Here is a 21,175-nt window from a genome sequence, read left to right as displayed (position 1 = left end):
TCTCCTTTAAATATTTTCCATGTCACAGTGAAACTCTTTACAATACAATAAAGGTACAGTTTTAATTACACGCTTCCTGACTTTTGTTTAGTTGTAGTTTTAAAACATTTGCTGGCACTGTTTTTTTCCTTTGGCTGGGCAGTAATAGCTGGTTGTAAGTATCTGGCTAATGAATTTAATAATTTCCTGAACTAGGACTTAAAGCCTTTTGCTAAAAAGCACTGCCTTTCCTCTTTACTAACCAGTTACTTCAAATCTCTTTGACAATGTTTCCCATCAAGCTGGGGCTAGCACTTGAGCTGACCTTGACCAGTGTTCACAAGACCTCTTCTCTTTACAGAGCTTTTCAAAGGTGGTACTGGCTGGGCCCATGACACCTGCACTTAAAAATCAATTCTGGCAATTCTTTTTGTAGAAAGACAACGTAACCTATACTCCAGTGCTGTAATGCGATAATAAATACACACCTTGCGTCTGCTGGCGGATTGTTTCAGCACCTTGTTAGCAACAGGTACTTAATTGCTTCTCATTTTCTGAGATGATTCAATTGCAGTAAACCAGGAGAGACAAATTAGATTCTGCTCCATTGATAGGAGCACCAACATGTTCTACAACTAAGTTAAAAGCTTCCCAGTTTGTTGCATGATGCAAGAAAGTTGAACAAACCTACCATTTAGTTTTGGGGACCATTGCCAAGGGAAGGGCCCAAGAATATTCCTTTTTGAGGGCCCCTTGTTTGAACAGAAGAAAAAAAAACCAACAATGAGAGAAGTTCATAAAGGGGCTACTAGGCAAACAGGGGACCAAATCACTTTGAACTTGAATTTTTCTTAATTTTTCTTATCAAGGTAGAAGCTCTTAATTAAAATATGCAAATATAGGTTGAGCAATGGTTTACTGTGCTATGCATTTCCCTAAATGCTATGCAATATATACACCTGAATATTACATGGTATAATAGAAAGAACTGCCTATTATTCCCAAAACTCTCTGGGTACCTTCCATCAAATCCATGCACTGAATCATTTAGTCAATATATGTTTACTGTATGTTGTCCTTGTGCCAGGTCAAGACTGGGAAGGAAGGAAAAATAAATATGTGGCCCTTGCTTGACTGGGTTCTCATAGCTAGGGTCCTGCTTCTCCCCTTCTTTCCTTCTTTGCAGTTCTAAGTCCCCGCACTCCTCCAACCTTTCCTGGTGACCTCACCTTCTGGAAGGTCATCTTAACTCCCTGCAAATATATTTTTCTGGGCCAAACTAGGAGATATTAACTAAGATGTTTCATCACAAAGAGTAGGATCCCATTTGGGCTATGAAGCTCATAGACTTAGAGAGGTTTATAGGATGTATAAACTTCAGACCACCTCTCTAAACAGAAACTGGCATGGTTCTCTGAAAGCTGTGCAATAAATCTTTAGTTTATATGGCTATTATTTTAGTATATCTTATGCATATTTTCAGAACCAGGGAGATTTTACTTTGAAACTCACTCTGCATACAAATATTCTTTGACCTATCCAAAAGTGGGGGTCCTCTCTGCTTCCAGTCTGTTGGTCTTCATTGTTCACTGCTTAGTTATCAACAGTATGACTTTTTTTTTGCTGTTGCTTTGTTGTGCATGCTTAAAGCTAGAAGGCACTCTGAGGACAGGGCTCATTTTCCTTGTCGGGTGCATGTGGTAGCAAATGTCATGGTAGTTCTCTCTCGGGATGCCCCCTAACACCCGGGGCAACTTAGGCCACAGTACTTCCACTGCTGTTTTTCTCATTCTGCCATGCCCTGGGAGGTGGGCACTCTGGGACCAGAATCCAAGCTCCCCATGCCACTCTATTCAGTATACCTTATATATTATAAGGACTTGATAAATATTCGTGGAAAAGGTGAATGCGTCCTCAGGCAGTAATAGGAGTCTGCAGCTCAGTTCAACACTGAAAAGAGGCAACTGTACCTCAAAAATTGTAGGGGAAGGGACTTTCACTTAACATAAACCCTGTGTTTACCAGTAGCAAGGCTTCATGGGCTAATAAAAAAGGCCAAGTGATTTGTTTATGGTGGTTATTTAAAAAGCAGTGCAATAAAATAGGCTATGTCATACTTATCGAAGATCTAAATGACTCTGTTATGTTAGGCTGGTAAAAAAAAAGTGAAAATAATCTATTTAAATAAATGAAATTTATTTGTTCCAGCAAGAGAGAAAAAGGTGAACACTATGGATATGTTGAAAAAGGCACTGCTGGAGACTCACTCTGGTCTTGGCTCTGGCTAGCTCAGATTTCTCATATATACAACAACTTGGGATATGTTGCTAAGCATTAATGAAAAGATTTCTCCCCAATTTACCTAAACATAAAGTCGGAATTTTATATAGTAGCAATATGCTTAGCTAAAAATTTAGATATTTCCAGCATCCCTTGCAGCTAGAGGTGATTACTGACCTAGCTGTAAGATCCTACAAAGAGAACAAAGTAGGTCAGAAGGTTCACCGAACACTTCTGTGAAATCCCGCAGCTTCAGATAAAGCTCCGTAGGTGTCTATTTGCCAATTGTCTCTTCCTCCCAATATGGAGTGCAGGCCCCTTCCCATTTCTAAATCCTTTAAGTACAGAGATTGCTTCACTTAGAGTTAAGCATTTAAACTAAGCTTATTCATCCTTATTTTTGAAAATAGTACAAACTTCAGGAAGAAAATTAAGTTTCAAGAAAAACTTTCAAGCAACTCTAAAAATCTCAATGATGATTACTTCAGATGATTCTCAAATGGAGTTAGGCCCTTTAACTTATAAGTCAAGTTTATAGCTCTTGAAAAGGTAAAAGGAAGAACACAGTCTTTTTTTTTTTTTTAAAGATTTATTTATTTGTGCATACAGAGCTGGGGTACAGGCCAGAGGCTCAGGGGCGGTGAGAGGCGTCACCAGAGACAGAGTGGGGAACAGAACAGGCAGATTGAGGAATTACACTGTTGAGGGGAGCAGCGGGCGGGTTAGGAGAGGTCTGCCACACTATGTGGTCACCTCCGGGGCAGGCGGGAATAGAACTTATGTGGAAGCGGCTTTAGATTCTCAGTGCTGTGCTTTAACCCGCTGCGCCACCAGGGAGGGCCGGGAAGAACACAGTTTTTAAGATGAATTGTCATGATTAAGTACTTCATTATGGTTGAAATTTTAAGTGCTGATAAAAGAAAGTCTTTAAATAGCCAACCTTTACTCTGGAAGTACACAGTACTGTAATAGTGTATAATGATGTACAAATGTCTTTGCTGAAACATAGTATCTTCCTTGCTCCCTAGGATATTCCAAAGTACTTTAACCCCTTTACCTAATTTTAACTACATAGGTGGCAAAGTTTTATTCCATGAGACAGATGGCCAAATTGAGGTTAAGTTAGTTATCAAAGGCACAGAGAAAGTCAGTTAACAGAGAGATGGTTTCATTTTAAGAAGTTTCAGTCTTTACACCTTCATAATGTAAGTAGGGAATGACTAGAACAGTATAAACCAAGAAAAACCAGAGCTTTCAAGGTAATCATGCAAAAGTTTTCCTTGGATGACAAGCTATGGTTTTTCTCCATCTGGGGCATTCTTTTTAAAGAAGTTCTGTACAAACTATTACACATTTATCTTCTGAAGCAATGAGAACCCATCAGTTTAGAGAAGGGGATGAAAGTCTTTGTGTACATTCATGTGCAATTTGAAAACTTTAATTAATCAACCAATATTTGAGCATAAAATGGTGTGAGACACAATGAAATCATTAAAAAGGATTTAGAGCTTCTCCTTGTGGAGGCTTCATTCTAGGCAAGTAACAAGACATGGATTTCACTAACACAGCACGGTACCATGAATAGATAAAATGTGCAGACATGTAAGGCTACAGGAGTTTTGTGGGGGTCAAATGAGGAGGCTTCCCGGAGAAAGTAGTGCTTGGGTTGGACTTGAGAATGGGTAAAATGTTGATAGGTAAAGGCAGTAGTGACAGCAAGAGATTTTCAAAGCCTAGATGAAAATGGTAATTTTATTGTATTATTGAGTTACTACTCTTTGGGGTAGGTAGTAGAGACAGGATTCACCACATTAGCCCATGTGACTCCCAAGTTTTTGTGCTTTACTACTAATAAATTCTCTGCAGCTTCCCTTCAAGGCTGATATTTTTCTACCTTTCCTTTCCAATCTTCAAAGAAAGGGCCCCTTTGAGAATGGTGGCCACCAAATTTCTAAATAATTTGTATTTGCTGTAAAATATAGGGCCATCATTTTTTCAATGAAGTGACCTTCTGTGCTGAAGTTCAATATTTGCTGGAGTTAAAATATCACTTTTGGTCTGGGCATTGAAATATGTTACACAGTTATTGCTTACTAAGTAGTATTTTGTCAAGTTATTCCCAGAAAAAAAAAATTAAGAAGTTTTGAGGAAGGCAGAAGACTTGCAACCTGGTGTTATTAAGAGATGAATATACCCTATGACCCAAGTGAGAGTACAGTAGTCAGCTTTCCTTTCCCCTTCCTTTGTTCCTATTCTCCAGGAAACTGATTATTAAAGTATTAGCTCTCTTTTCTTCCAAGCCCATTGGACGTTGATAGTCTTTGTGGGTTCTCTAATGATGTGCCATTTCAGGTTGTGGCAACTCTCCACAACAAAAGGACACGTGAGATTGAATTCTTTATACACACAGGTCACTTTTATCCCACACAGCCTCCCTCAGTAAGACTTTCTCTCCTTAAATATGATCCCATCTCCCTAACACATCAACTCTTAGTTCCGGATGTGCTATCATTCCAAGTATTAGCTTTCCAATTGGTTCAAAGAAGATGAAAAGGAATAAGGTACCTGTTAGAGCAAGTTTCTAACGAGGCGGAATGCCAACCTTTGAGAAATATTTCAGCCAAAGAATGTCTTATGTTATCTTTGTTCAACTCTATGATTCTTACCACAATGTTGTCAATGAAGAGTTTCATCTTAACTATACATTTCCCTTCACCAGACCACTAAGGGGGACAAGGTATGGTTAAGACATGGGTACCTGAGTAGATTTTCCAAAAAGGAGAACTGAAGGTGCTGGGCACCATCTTGAATTCTAGTAAAGACAAAGAATCTTTGGTACTTCATGATTTTTCAACTAGGAATCTTTCTCATTTCCTCAAACTGTTTCATGAATATGAATAGATAAAAACTCATTGCTTTGTAAGCTAAGAAGGGCCACTCTAGTTCAGCCCAGTATGAGTCACTTTAGCAGATGTGCTTATACCCATGGGTAAATGATGAGATAGTTATAATAATTTCTAGAACTGTGAATTTAAAGGAAAGATACAAATAAGCACACTTAATATTTATTGAATAAATATGCACATTGCTTTATGTCTCTCAAGAGTCTCTAAAAACATTGTTTTATTGCAGTTACTATGCAAGAACACAAGGCTGGGAGGGAAAGTTCATGAAATAGTTGTATTGTCTCATTTTATTGGTGAGGATATCATAAAACCCAGGTCAGCAGAAATGTTAAGCAGTAGTTTACTCTGCCATCCTGATTGCTAACATGTTGTTTTTTCTTATTAATTTGCTACACCATGGACCTTTCCTTAGTTTGGAATGCTCCTGCATTCATGTAAGCATCTTTTAAGGTCTCACATGAACATTATTTATTCTTTGGAGCCTCTTTACTTGATATAGTGGAAAATAGCAGCACATTTCACATCATCTTCTAAATGCTTATTTTCTCTTGTGTATTATTCCCACATTAGATGGTATGCTCTATGAGGACAGGAAATGGTAATTACCTTCATCTATATGGTGACTCAGTAAACTCTTGTTTAATGAACAAGTGAAACTCCATAGTCTCCTTTTCTGAGGTCCTACACAAATTGCTTCTTTTCACATTCATTTCATATATAGAATAGGTTAACCTGATCATCAGAAAGATGAGAAACAGAACATGTCTTACCTCCCTGAGACCAAAAATATGGCTTAGACATTAATCTGGCTTCATAGTTCTTATTTCCCACTATAGTTTAGATGTTTAATGAATATTGATGATGAGGATAAGATCATAATACTACCCCATTTAAAAAGTCTTATTCCGGGGTTGTATAATCCAATTCAGATGCAAGATTTTCAAATTATATTTATCTCCTCTCTGATTATTCTGATTATGCCACACATGTGAAATACTGTGGGATCTTACAAAAAGTTGTGTCAATGACCTCAAGATGTTTCAAGATAGAATAAGAGGGTTTTCATAATTGTTGACATTGACATGACTTCCATGCAATAGTCAGTACGTATGTTTTCTTCTATGAGTTTTCTGCCATGTGCACTGGAAAGCGCTCTCGACTGTCCTATCTCCCTCATATGCACGCAAAGGCTTCAGATTTGTGGGACTAACACTGCGATTAGTGTAAAAAATCAGTTTCCCCAGGCATATGTCACAGTAGACAAGAGACTATAACTTTCTAGGATGTTTTATGATTCCAGCTGGTAGACCACAGACCTACCTAAACGAAAATCTGATGGAAGAAAGCAAACGTGGCTACAATTATTCATATTCCTACTGTGGGAGTTTCATAAACAAACTAATAAATATTTTCATTTTGCAATAAGATCAAGTTAAGTGATTTGCTGACATTCTCTTGAGGTTTAAAGCTTGTCTTTAATGTGAAATACAAATCATATTTCTTGTGGACACATTTTAATAATAAACTTAAAAGCACACGAGACAAAAATAATGAAAACATTGCAATGAAAACCAGACAAACTATCTACCACTTCAAAAGGGGTGAATGAAAACTGCTAGTCAATACCGTGATGCCAACAACCTCAATGCAATGCCACATATTGAAATCAGGTTTCAGGAAAGGGAATCAGCAGGGATGAAAGGATGAAAAAAGACTATGACTTGAAAACAGGTAAACGACTAAACAAAAACATAATCGCCTCTCACACACACACACACACACACACATTTCTCCTTTCTCTCTCACACACACCTCTTTTGTACAAGTTGTAAGACAAATTTGATGTTGGTTCAATTCACATTCCTCTCACCTCTTTAAAAATCCAATGATAGAGAAACAGGTTTGGCTCCTTTTTTTTTTTTTTGGCCTTAGGTAAGGATCAAGGGCTTAACACCAAATCTCTTTGCTCCTTAACATTCCAAACTTGTCCCCAAGGATGAGGAATAAGAACACTCAGGCTTTACTAGATTAGTTCTCATTGTCACTCAAATTGCTACTCTGGTCCAGGGTCATGGTCTAAGCCCAACCTGGGGTGCCTGTGGAGTAGCTCACCTCTGGGACCTGTAATGACAGGTCTGTGGTGCTGGGTGAATGCGGTTCCCAGGGAGGAGGTCTGCGAAGGGGAGGGACTGCTGAAACCAGACTTCTCCGACTTCTTCAGTGTGGTTGGAGATGGCATTCCTGGCAAGAAGAGGGGTGGTAAGTATACTCAAATTGATGGACAACAGCTGTGTGCCTAAAAAATAAAGCTTAAATAATTAAAAAAAAAAAAGAACCCACTCATGTACCAAAATTTTTTTTGAGAAACAAACAGGCTGGTAGGTCAGTCTATAATTGTTTTCAAGTTATTCTAAATCACAGTCCATTTGGGGGTTACTGATCTTCTCTAATCAGAGAGTGTACCAGTGTTTCCTTAAGGTTCTTATAGGTGCCTGTGGACTCTGAGATCCTTCAGAAAAGAGGCCACAGAAACATAAAGACCTCAACGATAATCATTTTCACCTCCCCACTTATATAATTTCAATTCCAAGATACTTTTCACTTCTAAAATAATGTTGCTATTTTAACATTAAAAGCAATCCTCAACAATGGCAACTCAGTTGCTCATCCAATGAATTATTTATAAGAGGAGAAAAAAGATAACAGTAAAAAACCAAAACTTAAATGCCCAACAACTGGGGACAGTTAAATGAATATGGCATAACCATTGTAGAAAAATATTGCAAAGGAATGACATGGAAAGATATTTGTAACATAATGGTAATTTCAAAAAAGCACTTACCAAATAGAATGTTATACTAAGATATCATTTAGGATTGTGTTTCTAAGTACTGCAGAAAAAAACTGGAAGGAAATATGCATTAACTAACACCGTAGTTCTCTGTGTGTGTTAGGTATGGGTGATTTTCATGACCTTTTTTTGCTTACTTGTCTTTCCATGATGAACATTTATCACTTTTATGTTAAGAAAATACAATAAAAGCTTACTTTTAAAAATAGTATCTTTACTACAGTTTCTACTGTTTTCATAGCATCTCCAGCATAGGAAATGCTTTGGAAGAAAATAATGGAAAAATTGTCCCTTGTAATTACTGGATTTATAATGTTCTCGGCAACCACGCTGACATACACAACTGGAAGCATCTATCAGTATGGTAGGATGCCAATAAAAACAATGACAACTTGGATATGAAAATAAAGGAAATGATTCCCAGTCTCTACACCACAGGACAAATTGGGGTTCTCTTAAGTTTGCAACACAAAATTGGTCTGCTTTCATGTCATAAGAACCAAATCTCCCTTGCCTTACACATTATCTACATGTGTTGTGTTCTGTCTATGAGAATTATTTGGGAGAACTAGAAAAGTAATAATGAAATAAGCATATAGATATTATTGAACAGTTGCTAAGTACCATGCATTTTGCCAAGCACTTTATAGATAAAGATCTGTTCTGAAATGCTGTTAGTTTGGCCTATATCTAAATATGTCCTTGTTATTTCTGATCACATATTTCCTTAATGAGATTCTACAACACAGCCTTCAAGTGTGACTACAGATTCTATAAGGACAGAGACCATGTTTTCTTTGCCCCTATTTTCAGGATATCTACCAAAGGAATGGAACTCACCAAATGAGCTGAAAAAATATTTAAACTACTTGGATAGGTCACAGCTTTGTCTGTGATTTTACTAATAGATGCTTGGAAATAGCAAAACTTGGGATTTTAACTGCCCCCCCCCCAAAGAAACAGATTGCAAAATGGGAAGCATATTTGTGTAGTCACATGTAAGAACAATATAAAGTAGCATATGATTTCACACTAGCTTGACAAATCGAGATCAGATCCATTTAGACCAAACTTATGTGATTTGAATTAAAAAAAAATCACTAAGTGACTTCAGCTATACTTGTTTGCTAATTGCATTAGCAATTAAAGTTAAACCATGCTAAATACCTAACACCATTAGTACTGTTGAGGCTTTAGATGAACATTCACTACAAATAATCTAATCTAATATATTATCATTTAACTACATTAGAGTTAGTTTTTTTTAATTTGAATTAAGCCCCTTTTTAGATTTATTTCTATTTATTTATGCATATAAGAACTGGGAGGTAGGCAAGAGGGAAGAGGAGTCTTCATCAGTGACAGAGTGGGTAATAGAACAGGCAGATCTACTGAAATACACTGCTGAGGGGAGCAACTGGTGAGACAGAAGAGATCTGTTGGGTCAGATGGGTGAGCTCTCTAGCTGGGCTCCAACTCATGCTGCAGTGGCCTGTGATAGCGATAGTGCTGCCTTTAACCCCTGTGCCACCAGGGAAGTCCAAGATTTAAAATTTAAATAAATGAAAGAAATAAAAAGCAGAAAAACACAAACAAATCTAATTTGTTCAAACCTCTTCTGTAAACCAATTTTTAGGCTGCTAAACAGTCCACTGATTGAAATTCAGTCAAGTGCCTGAATTATGTCTCATAAAACAGAAACAGAATAGAAAACGAAAATGTTGAAACTTTTAAGATGGCAGGATTTTTCTCAGACAATAGAATCACTGATGGAATGCAGTATCTGAACTAACCTTATCATAGAAAGCAAATGATTGGACTTAGGAAAAGTTATCATTTCTTTGATAAGTTCATGTTTCCCAGCCCATGCCATTCTAAATACTGCAGAAATGTTGACATGATTTATATATACCATTTGCCCTTTTAAAAGGGTAATATAAATTAAAGAAGTATATGTAAAATTAGGCAATAAAAAGCATGGGGAATGATCAAGTTGGTAAATGGTTCAAAAACAGCAAAATTCAAATCCTCTTTAAAAGGGTTAAAGAGAGAAATACTGTCCGTGTGCATGAAGAACAAGCCAAACTATGTATAATCTTCTAAATTTATCACAGTCAAGTAATATGAACCCTGAGGCTGTTATGAATCTCAAAATTACTTTGTGTTTTCAATTTTTAAAGACTAGTATTGAGCACACTTCCTTATTATATACTTTAATATTTTCTCCATATGCATAATGTATGTTTTGGTTAATTTGCTTCGTATACTTAATTGACCAGATGAAATTTCAAAATGCAAGTAAACTGCTTTATGTTAAGAGCAAAAGAACATTAATCTTGTTTTTTGTTTTTGAAATCAGACTTAGTTTCTGTATGTTATTTAAAAATAGACTCCATGTTAAAATTCCTTTTACCAATTAGCTATGCACAACTATTAAACAATTACTATACAAATTAATGCTTGATGGGCTTTCTCTGAATAATAAAAATGTTAATGTCAATATTTTTTTCAAGTATCAGATTTTAAAAAAGATTGTAAAGCAATGCTACTGCTTCTTCTAAAGCAAAACATTATTTCAAAGTTCTTTTTAATATATAAAATTATTTTATGGAGTGAGGATAAATTTCAAGTAACATTTTGTTTCAATAGGATATTCCTGCTGTAGATTGTTATAAAAAATTCATGGTGATAAATAGGAGATGGAGTTCAAGAAGAAATTTGAGTTATCATTGGTTTTCTGACCCTCAGATTTGCTGAAATTTCTCTACTTTGCCTGTTCCCTAAGCTACACAGTCATCCCAAATAGCGCACAGTGGACTACGTGAAATTCTAGTCAATCAGTGACTAGTTCCTCAAAGTTGTAAGTAAGATGTCTCATAGGACAACTTTGCAGAACAGGCCAAATACAGTATTCCCAAAGATTCTGTTAGATTCATCATTAGTATTTGCAGTATTTGTAGTATTCAGAATTCTTAGATGGCTCCAATGTCCTCAGCCACCAGGGTACATGCATTTGTAAAATTCTCTCCCTTTGAATGTGAGTAGTACTGTGAATATGATATAATTATTACAATTAGGTTGTTATGTTACAGAGAAGGGATTTTTACAAATGTAAGTGAAGTCCTTGATCAAGTGACTTTGAGTTAAGTAAGTAAGTGCTATAATCCGAGGTAGTCCTGAGTTAATCAGGTGAGAGCCCTTCAACAGAGGAACGAGAAGTCAGAGAAATTCTCTTGCTGGCTAAGAATAATTATGCTGCCATTGTAGAAAGGACTACATGAGGGCCACTTGGGAAGACTTCGGGAAGGAACTTCAGGGATCTATAGGAGCTAAGTTTAGCTCCAATCTGATAATTGGTTTTAAGAAAGCTAGTATCTAACTATCAAATCTCAAGAGAGAAAGAAAAAGGAGAGGAGAGGGACAATGAAAACAATTTAAAAAATGGCAGTAAATCAATACCTTTCAATAATCAGCATAAGGTGCACAGACTAAATTCTCCAAATGAGAGCAATAGAGAATCCTCATAGATTAAAAGACAAGATCCTGCCATATATGTATCACACTATTACTTACAACAACTAAGACATGGAAACAATCTCATTGTCCATCAATACATGAATGGATAAAAAAGATGTGGTATATAAACAATGGCACATTACACAGTTATTAAAAAGATGAAACTGTCATTTATGACAACATGGACAAAACTTGAAGGGATTATTCTAAGTGAAATCAGTCAGCCAGAGAAAGACAAATACTGAATAATTTCACTCACGTATGGAAGATGAACAAAGCAAACAAATAATTACAAACTTTTGACTTTGACAACAAAGTGGTAGTTAGCTGAGGTCAAGAAGGGTTTGGGTAAGTTAAACGGGCAAAGGGGGTCAATAGTGTACAGGTGAGGGAAAACTAGATTTTTGGTGGTGATCATTATACAGTCTATATTGATGCTAAAGGCTAAATTGTATACTTGAAACTTAATGTTGTAAACCAAAGTTACCTCAATGAATAAATAAATAAATAAATAAATAAAGCTGAGTCAAAACTGAGCCTCAAAGCTATAAGGAAATGCACTCTGCCAGCAATCTGAGAGTGTAGAAAAGTATCTCAACTTCCAGAAAGGAATGCAGCCTGCGTGAAATTTTGAATGCACTCTTGTGAGATTCTGAGTAGAGCCAAGTTAGCCCTAACTCCTCACCATGGAAATCACGAGGAAATAAATGTATGCTGTTTAAACTATTAAGTGTGTAGTATTTTTGCTACATAACACAGAAAACTAAAATGACCTTCAAATATAAAGACTGCTGCCATGCTAGAAATGTTTATATTAAAGATAGCTATTCTGCAGAGTCACTCTCCAAAATTCCAGAAGTTTCCATTACTTTTTTGCAAATTCACCTGAGATTGTAAGACTTGCTCTTGCCAAAAATATTCCAAGAACGTGTTAAGACATCTTCTTACAAAGGAAGCTAACAAGTGGTTATTTCCAATGACATAAAAATAATTTTGAAATTTTCTATTTTTCTGACTCCCCATTCAAAAACATAAGTAACAACGTAATATAAAATTTAAATCTTGGGATCTGCTAAAACAAACAAAAGTTTATTTATTTATTTATTTATTTTTGTGCTTTAACTTGACATCACAAAGAGTAATAAGAAGATAGAGGGGAAAACCATAATTAATTTCAATTTTCCCTCTCTCCCAAATTATGAGAACTAATAAGCACTTTGATCAAGAACTCCACAGGAACAACTGCAAAACAAATGCCATAGGAATGAGAAGAATGTACAGTATTGTTCTTTGCTTGGGAAAGCATTTAAGGGGAATATATTTAGGAAACCAAGGAGCTACATATTAATGGAAAGGGGGGAAAGGGAGACATCATAAGAAACTGTAATTATTTCAATGACAGTGAACATTTTAAAGAGAAAATGTGATGTCACGCCCTCCCTGGTGGTGCAATGGGTTAGGACACAGCACTGCAAGCTAGCTGCAGCTGCTTCAGTACAAGTTCAATGCCCCACCCTGGAGGTGACCCACATGGTGTGGCAGACCTTTCCTGTCTCGCCTGCTGCTCCCCTCAGCAATGTATTTTGTCAGTCTGCCTGTTCTGCTCCCCACTCTGTCTCTGGTGAATCCTCTCACTGCCCCTGCACCTCTGGCCTATACCCCAGTTCTGTATGCATAAATAAATCTTCAAAAAAAAAGTGACATAAGTGTTGATGCTTTGTTAGAAGACTTATTTAAAAATTCATTGTCCTGTGAACATAACCCTAACAAATGCTGCTTAGGTAGCAGGAGTTCATGTTGTCTGTTGTAGGAGTTTGGATGATGTCATTCCAGTGGTCAAAGACTGAACTGATTATATTTCTTTCTTCAAACTATCAAAGCCAAAAAACAGAAGCTTTAGTTTCGGTAATGTTCATTTATATGCATAATCATTTTTGGAGAAACTCTAGAAATAAGCAACCTCTTTACTTTAGTAGTAAAATCCAGTATGGCAGAAGGTTAGAGAGGACCACAAAATGCTGTCAGCTTTCATGTTCATGTTTGATCATTGTGTCCATTGTTAGGTTTCCATTGTTATCAAATTCCCAATGACTCATCTTTACTATTGCTTTACCCAAAGTACTGCTAACCCAAAACTAAATGCTTAACAGAAACCTTCATCCATCTAGTAACCTCAAGAAATCTTTGTCACTAAAGAAATGGTCATCAAACCTGTTAATTAGTCATTAAAATAAAAAAAGATGGATGATAAAAGCTACATGTAATAGAATACCTCCTATGAAATTCTTACATTTTCATCTTAAAAAGTACTAGTAATCTTTATACCAATAACTGTATGTTGCAAAAGCTAGATTTCAAGAGATATCAAATAATTTTCTCAAGATCATCTAGCTATAAAAGTGGTATTTCAGACCCAGATCTCTCTGATCCTGTTGCTTAAACATTTTGTAAAGCGTATTCCTTCATGTTGTTTCCTAAATATACTATAAAAACGGTTGCTCTACTTCCCTATGACCCAGCAATCCCACTCCTAGGTATCTACCCAAAAGACACAAAAACACTGATTGAAAAAGATACCTGTACCCCCATGTTTATTGCTGCTTTATTTACAATTGGAAAAACATGGAAGCAGCCCAAATGCCCAAAAGTAGATGACTGGATTAAAAAGATGTGGTACATATATACAATGGAATATTACTCAGCAACCAAAAAAGAGAAACACATGTCTTTTGCAGCAACTTGGATGGAACTGGAAAAGATTATGCTTTGTGAGATAAGCCAGAAAGAGAAAGAAAAATACCAGATGGTTTCACTCATAGCAGGAGTATAATGGACCAGGTGGAAAATAACAAAAATAATGAACAACCATATACCAGAGACATTTTGTGGGTGTGGAGTGGGGAATGGGATCAAAAACGGGGTGGGGGGAGGGAAATGTACGGGATTATGGTGATGGCACATGGGTGACTTGGTGATGGGAAACCTGCGGGGATTACAATTGATATGGAAAAAAAAATGTACAAAATGATGTAAAAATAAACTTTTGTAATAATAATAATAAAAAAGGTTGCTCTATATAAGTCAGTAAAGCATATTTATAGTTGAAGTTTCTAATTTGGTGATTCAAAGAATGAATTCAAAGAAAGTTCATATATACTTCAAAAATTGTGCAAAAAGTAAACAAGTCTCAATTATTCCAAGAATCATCTTGTCTTAGAGACCAAAGGATTTTTGGTCTTAGTAGGATTACTACTAAGTTAGAATTTTGTTAAAAATGTATTATCAGTGCTTCTAATACATAATCTCCAAGAAATAAATATCTCAGACTTAAAAGAAGATAACTATCCAAGACTGTAATATGGTTGATACATACATTTAATATTTGCAATAACTTCTTGCCTATTCAATAAGTTGCTTTTTCTATAAAGCCTTCTGAAAATTGTTATATCACTGTTAATAGCCAGAGAAGATTAAAATTCTTTTTTTTTATAAAGTTGGAGCTGCACTATTTTTTTTTTAAAGATTTATTTATTTATTCATACAGAACTGGGGTATAGGCCAGAGATGTGGAGGATGAAAGGATTCACCAGGGACAGAGTGGGGAGCAGAACAGGCAGATTGACAAAGTACACTGCTGAGGGGAGCAGTGGGCAGGTCAGGAGAGGTCTGCCAGCCATGTGGATCTCCTCCGGGGCAGGCGGGGATCGACCTCATGCAGAAGTGGCTTAAGTTTCTTAGTGCAGTGCTTTAACCTGCTGCACCACCAGGGAGGGCCCTAAAATTCTTTTTTTTTAAAGACTCATTGATATCTTCCCAAGCCTAAAATGTTATAATGTTGTAATACTTCACTCAAATGAAGTTGTAGTTTACTATGCCCAATTATTTAGAATTCAGGAAGTTTAAAAAGTCAAGAAAAAGGTCATATCTAGTAGAGTTAATGTCAAAATAAGCTAAGCCAAGGAGTTTAACTATTAGGAAGGTATAGTTTTACAGAAAACAAGAAAAAGTTTTCAAGGAGGAGGTAATCAAACAATTTGAATGGTGTTGAGAGAAGTATAATCAGAATAGAGAGGGTCCACTGGATTTGACAATGGATGTATTTGTGACTTTGAAAAGCCAATCTCCAAGAGAGTGAGGCAGAAGATAGGTTAGAATGGTTTATAGAATCAATGGGAAATGAAGAAGAAAAGAAAATGAGTGTTGTCAACTTTTTCATGAAATTGGTCTGTAGAAGAAAGCAGAAACATAGGGTAATAGTTACAGGGGGGTAGAAGAAAGCAAGGCAGAGCTTCTGAAGATGAGAGATGGTGAAGTATGCTTGCCTACAATGGGAATGACCCAGAAAACAATGACTCAGAGAGCATAACTGAGGGAGAGAAAGCCTGGAGACGAGAAGCCACACAACTATGCTGATTCAGCCAGTGCCTGGACCCAGAGGGTCAAAGTTATTGTTCGTTTCACTGTACTACTCCACCAAGATATCTATTCTGAAAAAAGTACTAATAACTTACCGACATTACTGATACAAACCAACCACAAGCTCTTTATGATACCAAAAATAGTTTTCTTCAGCTTCAATGAAATGCTAAGTGCTATTGTGACTATTGTCTTTAAATTCAGATCTGCTATACTTCCAGACCTTAGAGTGGGGAATGATTTCCCCAGTCATATTTCTTGATTTATGTTGTCGGCATGAATTTCCCTAGCACAGGATGAAAGCTGAATATCAGGACCATATTTTGCAAGTCATCCACCACTAGCAAATTTATGCTTAAATTCATCTCTTCCAGATTCAGAGCTATGCTGCACTCTCCAGCAGCAAGAAAATGATCTTCCTAGCACCATCTTAGCAGCAACTTGTGATGAGATCATGTCCAAATGAGGCAAAATAAAGACTGCGACTGGCTAGATCAACCCCACAGCTCAAGGGCTGTTCTGTTCCAGTGGGTATAAACACACTACCAGGAGGTAGTTCAAGAGACTGCTTTCTTCTTAGGTGTATCCTAATAATAAAATCCATTAGAGTTTATTCTAATGTATTTATTATGGTGAACACACTAACAATAAAAAAAAAGATAAAGCATACAGACTATTTTGACTTTTAATATTTTTCAGTGAATAAAAATATTTTAAAATCATTTTTATGATTTTATGATGGAGAGAATAAAATAGAAGTTAATCTAGCATCTGAGGTTTATCCATCTTACTCTATATGCAACCATTTAAAATGAGTTAAAAGGACCCCCAAAAGAATTATTGCATCATAAAAAGTTCAGCTAATTTAACAGGCTTGGATTCAAGTGATTTCTTCAATTTCTCAAAATTGGAGAATGGAGTAAAAATTATATGGATTATTCAGGAGAAAAGAAATGATGAGTTCTCTAATGTATTCCAAATGTTCATTTGTGAGTGAAAATTTACAACTGGAGACAGTAAAGAATAGATACAACGAAAATGTCATATAAAAATAGGCTTCCTGGGCCAACAATTAAGTCTCTTAAGTTTTAAAGGAATTTCTTCCCTCATGCTCAATGCAGACATCATAGTGTCCAGATTGAAATGAACAAATTAACTCATGCTCCATATATTTATACAGGTTCGGGATCCCCTACCCACCTCAACATAAGGCTGGATTGTGCTCAATGCAACAATCATATACATTCACACATGACCGAGAATAAAGAGAAATTACTGAGAAAACCAAATGATTTTCTTTACATAAAAATAAATATAGTATAATGTTTTATTCATTCTGCCTAGATACCCAGCTGAAAAGAAAAAGCTCAATCATACATATGTTTGGTTTATATCTGCCCTGTTCAATATGGTAGGGACTAGCCACATGTGACTACTTAAATTTAAATTAATTAAAATGGAATGAATTTAAAAATTCAGTTGCTCAGCACTGTTGCATTTCAAGTGCTTGACATCCATATTTGGCTAGTTGTTACAATACGGAACACAGCATCATTGCAGAAAGTTTGATTGGACAGTTCTGGTCAATAAGCCATTAAATAACTTTGCTCTTTTGATCCTGCTATAAAACAGTAGGTAAATTTTGCTTTTCATAGCTTTTTAGCACGTGTAACTATTTTTTAAGTTATAAAAGCAAAACAAATGCACCATACAGATATAGTATCAAGGGATAAACTCTTCCCTACCTTCAACAAACTTGATAATTATCCTTATGTAAAGACTTTTTTTTCCACCTACACTGTTGGGTTTGATGATGGGAAGTTAAGTGTTTATTAAAATATGTTCTCTTCTGTCAGAGAAGACATGATTGAACTTGGTGTTTAAGAGTCCTACTGACAAAATTTAATTTGGAAGGGATGTAAGGTCCATGATGTGCCTTGTTTGGTACATCTGACTTGGGCATCCATCAGACCCATGTTCCCTGGATACAAGCGGAACAACCATAACTCTATAGAAAGTAAAATCTGAAACTGAGTGGAACATTTCATGGGGGAGGGGGGAAGAAATAGAATTTCTTCAAATTGCTTGAACTGTGAAATCAAGTAATGAACAATAGAAAAGGTTCTGTCAGCTAGAATCTAAGCTTAGTGTAGTCAGCATTTTTTTTGCTAAACCTTATTATGGCAAAGCATTTGATTTTTCATTTTGGTACTCTGTTCATCCCCACAAATAAAATACTTTGACCTCCACCTGTTACTTAGTGAAATCTGTCTGCCATCCTTCAATAACCCTTTTCTTTGCCTTTGAGTCTATGGGTAAGTGGGGAGATAGAGTTGTGCAGTGGATTGAGCTGATACCACTTTATGTCTATGAAATAGTTCCCAGCTGAAGCTAGAAGCTACAAGCAAACACAATTCTTTAAAATGGCAATGCCTGGGCATGTTGGAAGGGGCCAACACATGTCAGCTTTTTAACATGAAAATTTTCACAGGAAGAGGGTCTCTCCTGAGCTCCTATTTAGTGCAGAAAACTTTTGCCATTTTCTCATAAGAAAACTTCTCTTTAGAGAGGCTTGCCTTCATTCTAGATTCATGAGCCACCAGCTCTTTCAAAGCTTAAAAATACTTCCACAGCATTCATTATTGTGCTATTTTGTGAAATAATAATAAAAAAACCCCACTAACCTCAAATGCAGCTTTGTGGATGCAAAATAACCCTGTATTAATAAACACGACTAACTCAATCAAACAAAAACAATAAAGAGGGAAATAGCTGTGTTTATGTAAATCACACAACAGCATGAGTCACTTTCTGAAGCACAATATCTGACAAAATAGGTTTTTAAACAATGACATATCAGAAAAGAATTTGTGTAAAGTTGCACTTCTGATTAATGCAACATTCAACAGAAGAGATGGTGTCTGTCTAATTATGGTGGCTGCTTATCTGAGAGGGATTAGCAGGATGTTTCCCTTACTGTCATTCTCTGTGACAACGTAATGATAGATTCGTTTACTTATGAGAGCAATTATTAAAAACCGTGCTGTTTTTTCAACTGTCTTCATATCTTGGAAATATTTTATTAAAAATCACTTATCTGACACTAAGGGTAAATGCTTGGCAGCCTTGTTCATATCAATTAAGAAAATGAGTTAGTTCCATTCAGTCTCAGGCTTTGTTGAGTGTCTTATTCAAGTCTGGTGAAACTTGGTCATTGTAATGCTTTTACACTGGGAATTAGTGAGTTACCTTTTTTTTCCTTGTTTTATTTGTCCCAATCCTAAAGTTTGGTTTTCACTTCAACGAAAAACTGCTCAAGGCCAACATTTTCTCTGGAGTCATGATTTAGCACTTCTCCTTCATATTCACACTTTTTTTTGGAACCCAACACAAAAATCCAATTTTATACAGATAACTTCCCACAGACCAATCAGAATGGGTTGCTTGAAATATATCATCATGTACAGCTTTTTCTACTAGTGTAATTAACATTATCTAGTACCTATTAGGGAAAGGTCTTAATGCAAGAAAAAAACAAAAGAGCAAATCACACCAGGATCCACCAATAGAGTCTGGTTGCCCCCAAGCAAAAAGACTATTTCCATGTTTAATTAGACAAAACTGGGCTCCTGTCTTTTCTCCCTTCTACTTATCAAACCTCAGTGACAATTGTCCGCAAATTCTGACCTTGAATGTGAAAACCAACCAAGTTTGGTTACTGAATGTAAGTTGGTTCATGTTTATTTCTCTGACTTCATTCACCTTAACCTAACTACCAAGTAGACTAAGTGGCAGATAGTGACATTTATAACAAATTATACCTCTGCAAAAGTCTCCAAATGTGTGGCTAGGGCATAAATTTATGTGACACAATATGATGATTTTGTGTTATACTTTTTTTTTTTTAACAACTAAAGGCATGTTAAGATTTCAATGCTGATGGACAAACTCATGAAAATATCAAGCAGATCAAAAGGAGAAAAATTACCAGTTAAGTCTTTTGAGGATAAGATTTCTGAAGAAGAAGAAAAAAAGTCACCCACTGGAAAAAAGAACCCTTAAAATTAGAAGCAGGTGCCACCACTATAAAGTGATAAATATCAAAGAATAACTGGCCCTGAAAAATGTTCTCCTGCATCCACTACTACTTTTAATCCTTACACGTGTATTTAGACATTAAAACAGGAAGTGCTGCTGAGGTAAGTCCCTGCAGAGTCCTAAACATGAGGGATGATGCCCAGCCATTTTGATAAACTCTCTCTTCAGTCGGGTTCATGAAATGGCTGAAAGACAGATGGCAAATTCTGACTGGCATTAAGTCATAAGTAATGGTGATATTGTGATTCATAGTGAAGTGATTTCTGGTGGAGACTTCTAGCATGGCAGAACAATCTGGTATTACAGAGGACACTTCAGATTAGAAATGGGTATTGGGTTGCCATTCTTTGAATTTCTAATGACTGGAATGCATTTCCAATGATGCAAATGAAAACTTTAACTCTCGTTATATACAAAGTGGAAAATCCCTAGGGATTAGAATGTTCTCTCCAAATGAGGGACAATGAGAGGTTTGGACCACATTAAAAGCCAGACAAGCTGAGTGAACATTGAACATATGAATATCATATGTGTTCATATGTGTCTGTCAGGCTTTTCACCACATGGGCTGGACAGAAGACTACGGCAGGTTCCTCATTCCAAACAACCAGAGAACTGGGAACCCCACTTTAAAAAAATCAAAACATTTTAGAAGAGCTTTTAATTGTTGTTAAGAAGGGAGGTCAGTATTATTTTACTCTGAAAGGCAAGCCAAAAATCTCTATTTCAATGGGTCTAGTTATTCTATCACGGTTTAATTTTTCAAGTTTAAGAGATGCTTTAAAATAAAATGACTTTTTTCTTCCCCATGATTCCTTCCACTTAAGGGACATGTTTTGTGATTTGGTGCTGGAGAGAAAACCCTCTCCCCATTTAGCCCTTTGTGAATTGTTCAGGAATCCATCAGGAACAGTCCCTGATTTACTATGTTGGTGTGAGCGTTTCTCGGAATCTTCTTGGATGTAATTCACCCATCATCTTCAAATGGGTGTCACGTCTTTGATTAATTGATGAGTTCATGATACATTTGAAATCCATGGATGGGGAGACTGGATAAGTAGACCTTACTGTAACTCTCTGCTGAGCAAGGAAGGTGCTGGGCTGTGCACAGCCGCTTCAGAACCTGCCG

The 21,175-nt window shown here is 36.3% G+C and overlaps 1 protein-coding gene across 3 annotated transcripts in view; it reads right to left on the bottom strand.

Moving 5' to 3' along the window:
- Positions 1–21,175, bottom strand: part of NFIA (nuclear factor I/A) — a 349,822-nt gene that overhangs the window by 66,689 nt on the left and 261,958 nt on the right. For all 3 annotated transcript variants that reach the window (XM_004679057.2, XM_012722388.1, XM_004679058.2), the window contains exon 7: positions 7,278–7,406. In XM_004679057.2, coding sequence (XP_004679114.1) covers positions 7,278–7,406 — 129 coding nt within the window. The remainder of the gene's footprint in view (positions 1–7,277; positions 7,407–21,175) is intronic.

This window comes from Condylura cristata, unplaced genomic scaffold (genome assembly GCF_000260355.1).
Source record: "Condylura cristata isolate star-nosed mole 26May11 unplaced genomic scaffold, ConCri1.0 scaffold00008, whole genome shotgun sequence".
NCBI lineage: Eukaryota > Metazoa > Chordata > Mammalia > Eulipotyphla > Talpidae > Condylura > Condylura cristata.
This window is presented reverse-complemented; position numbering and strand designations above follow the sequence as displayed.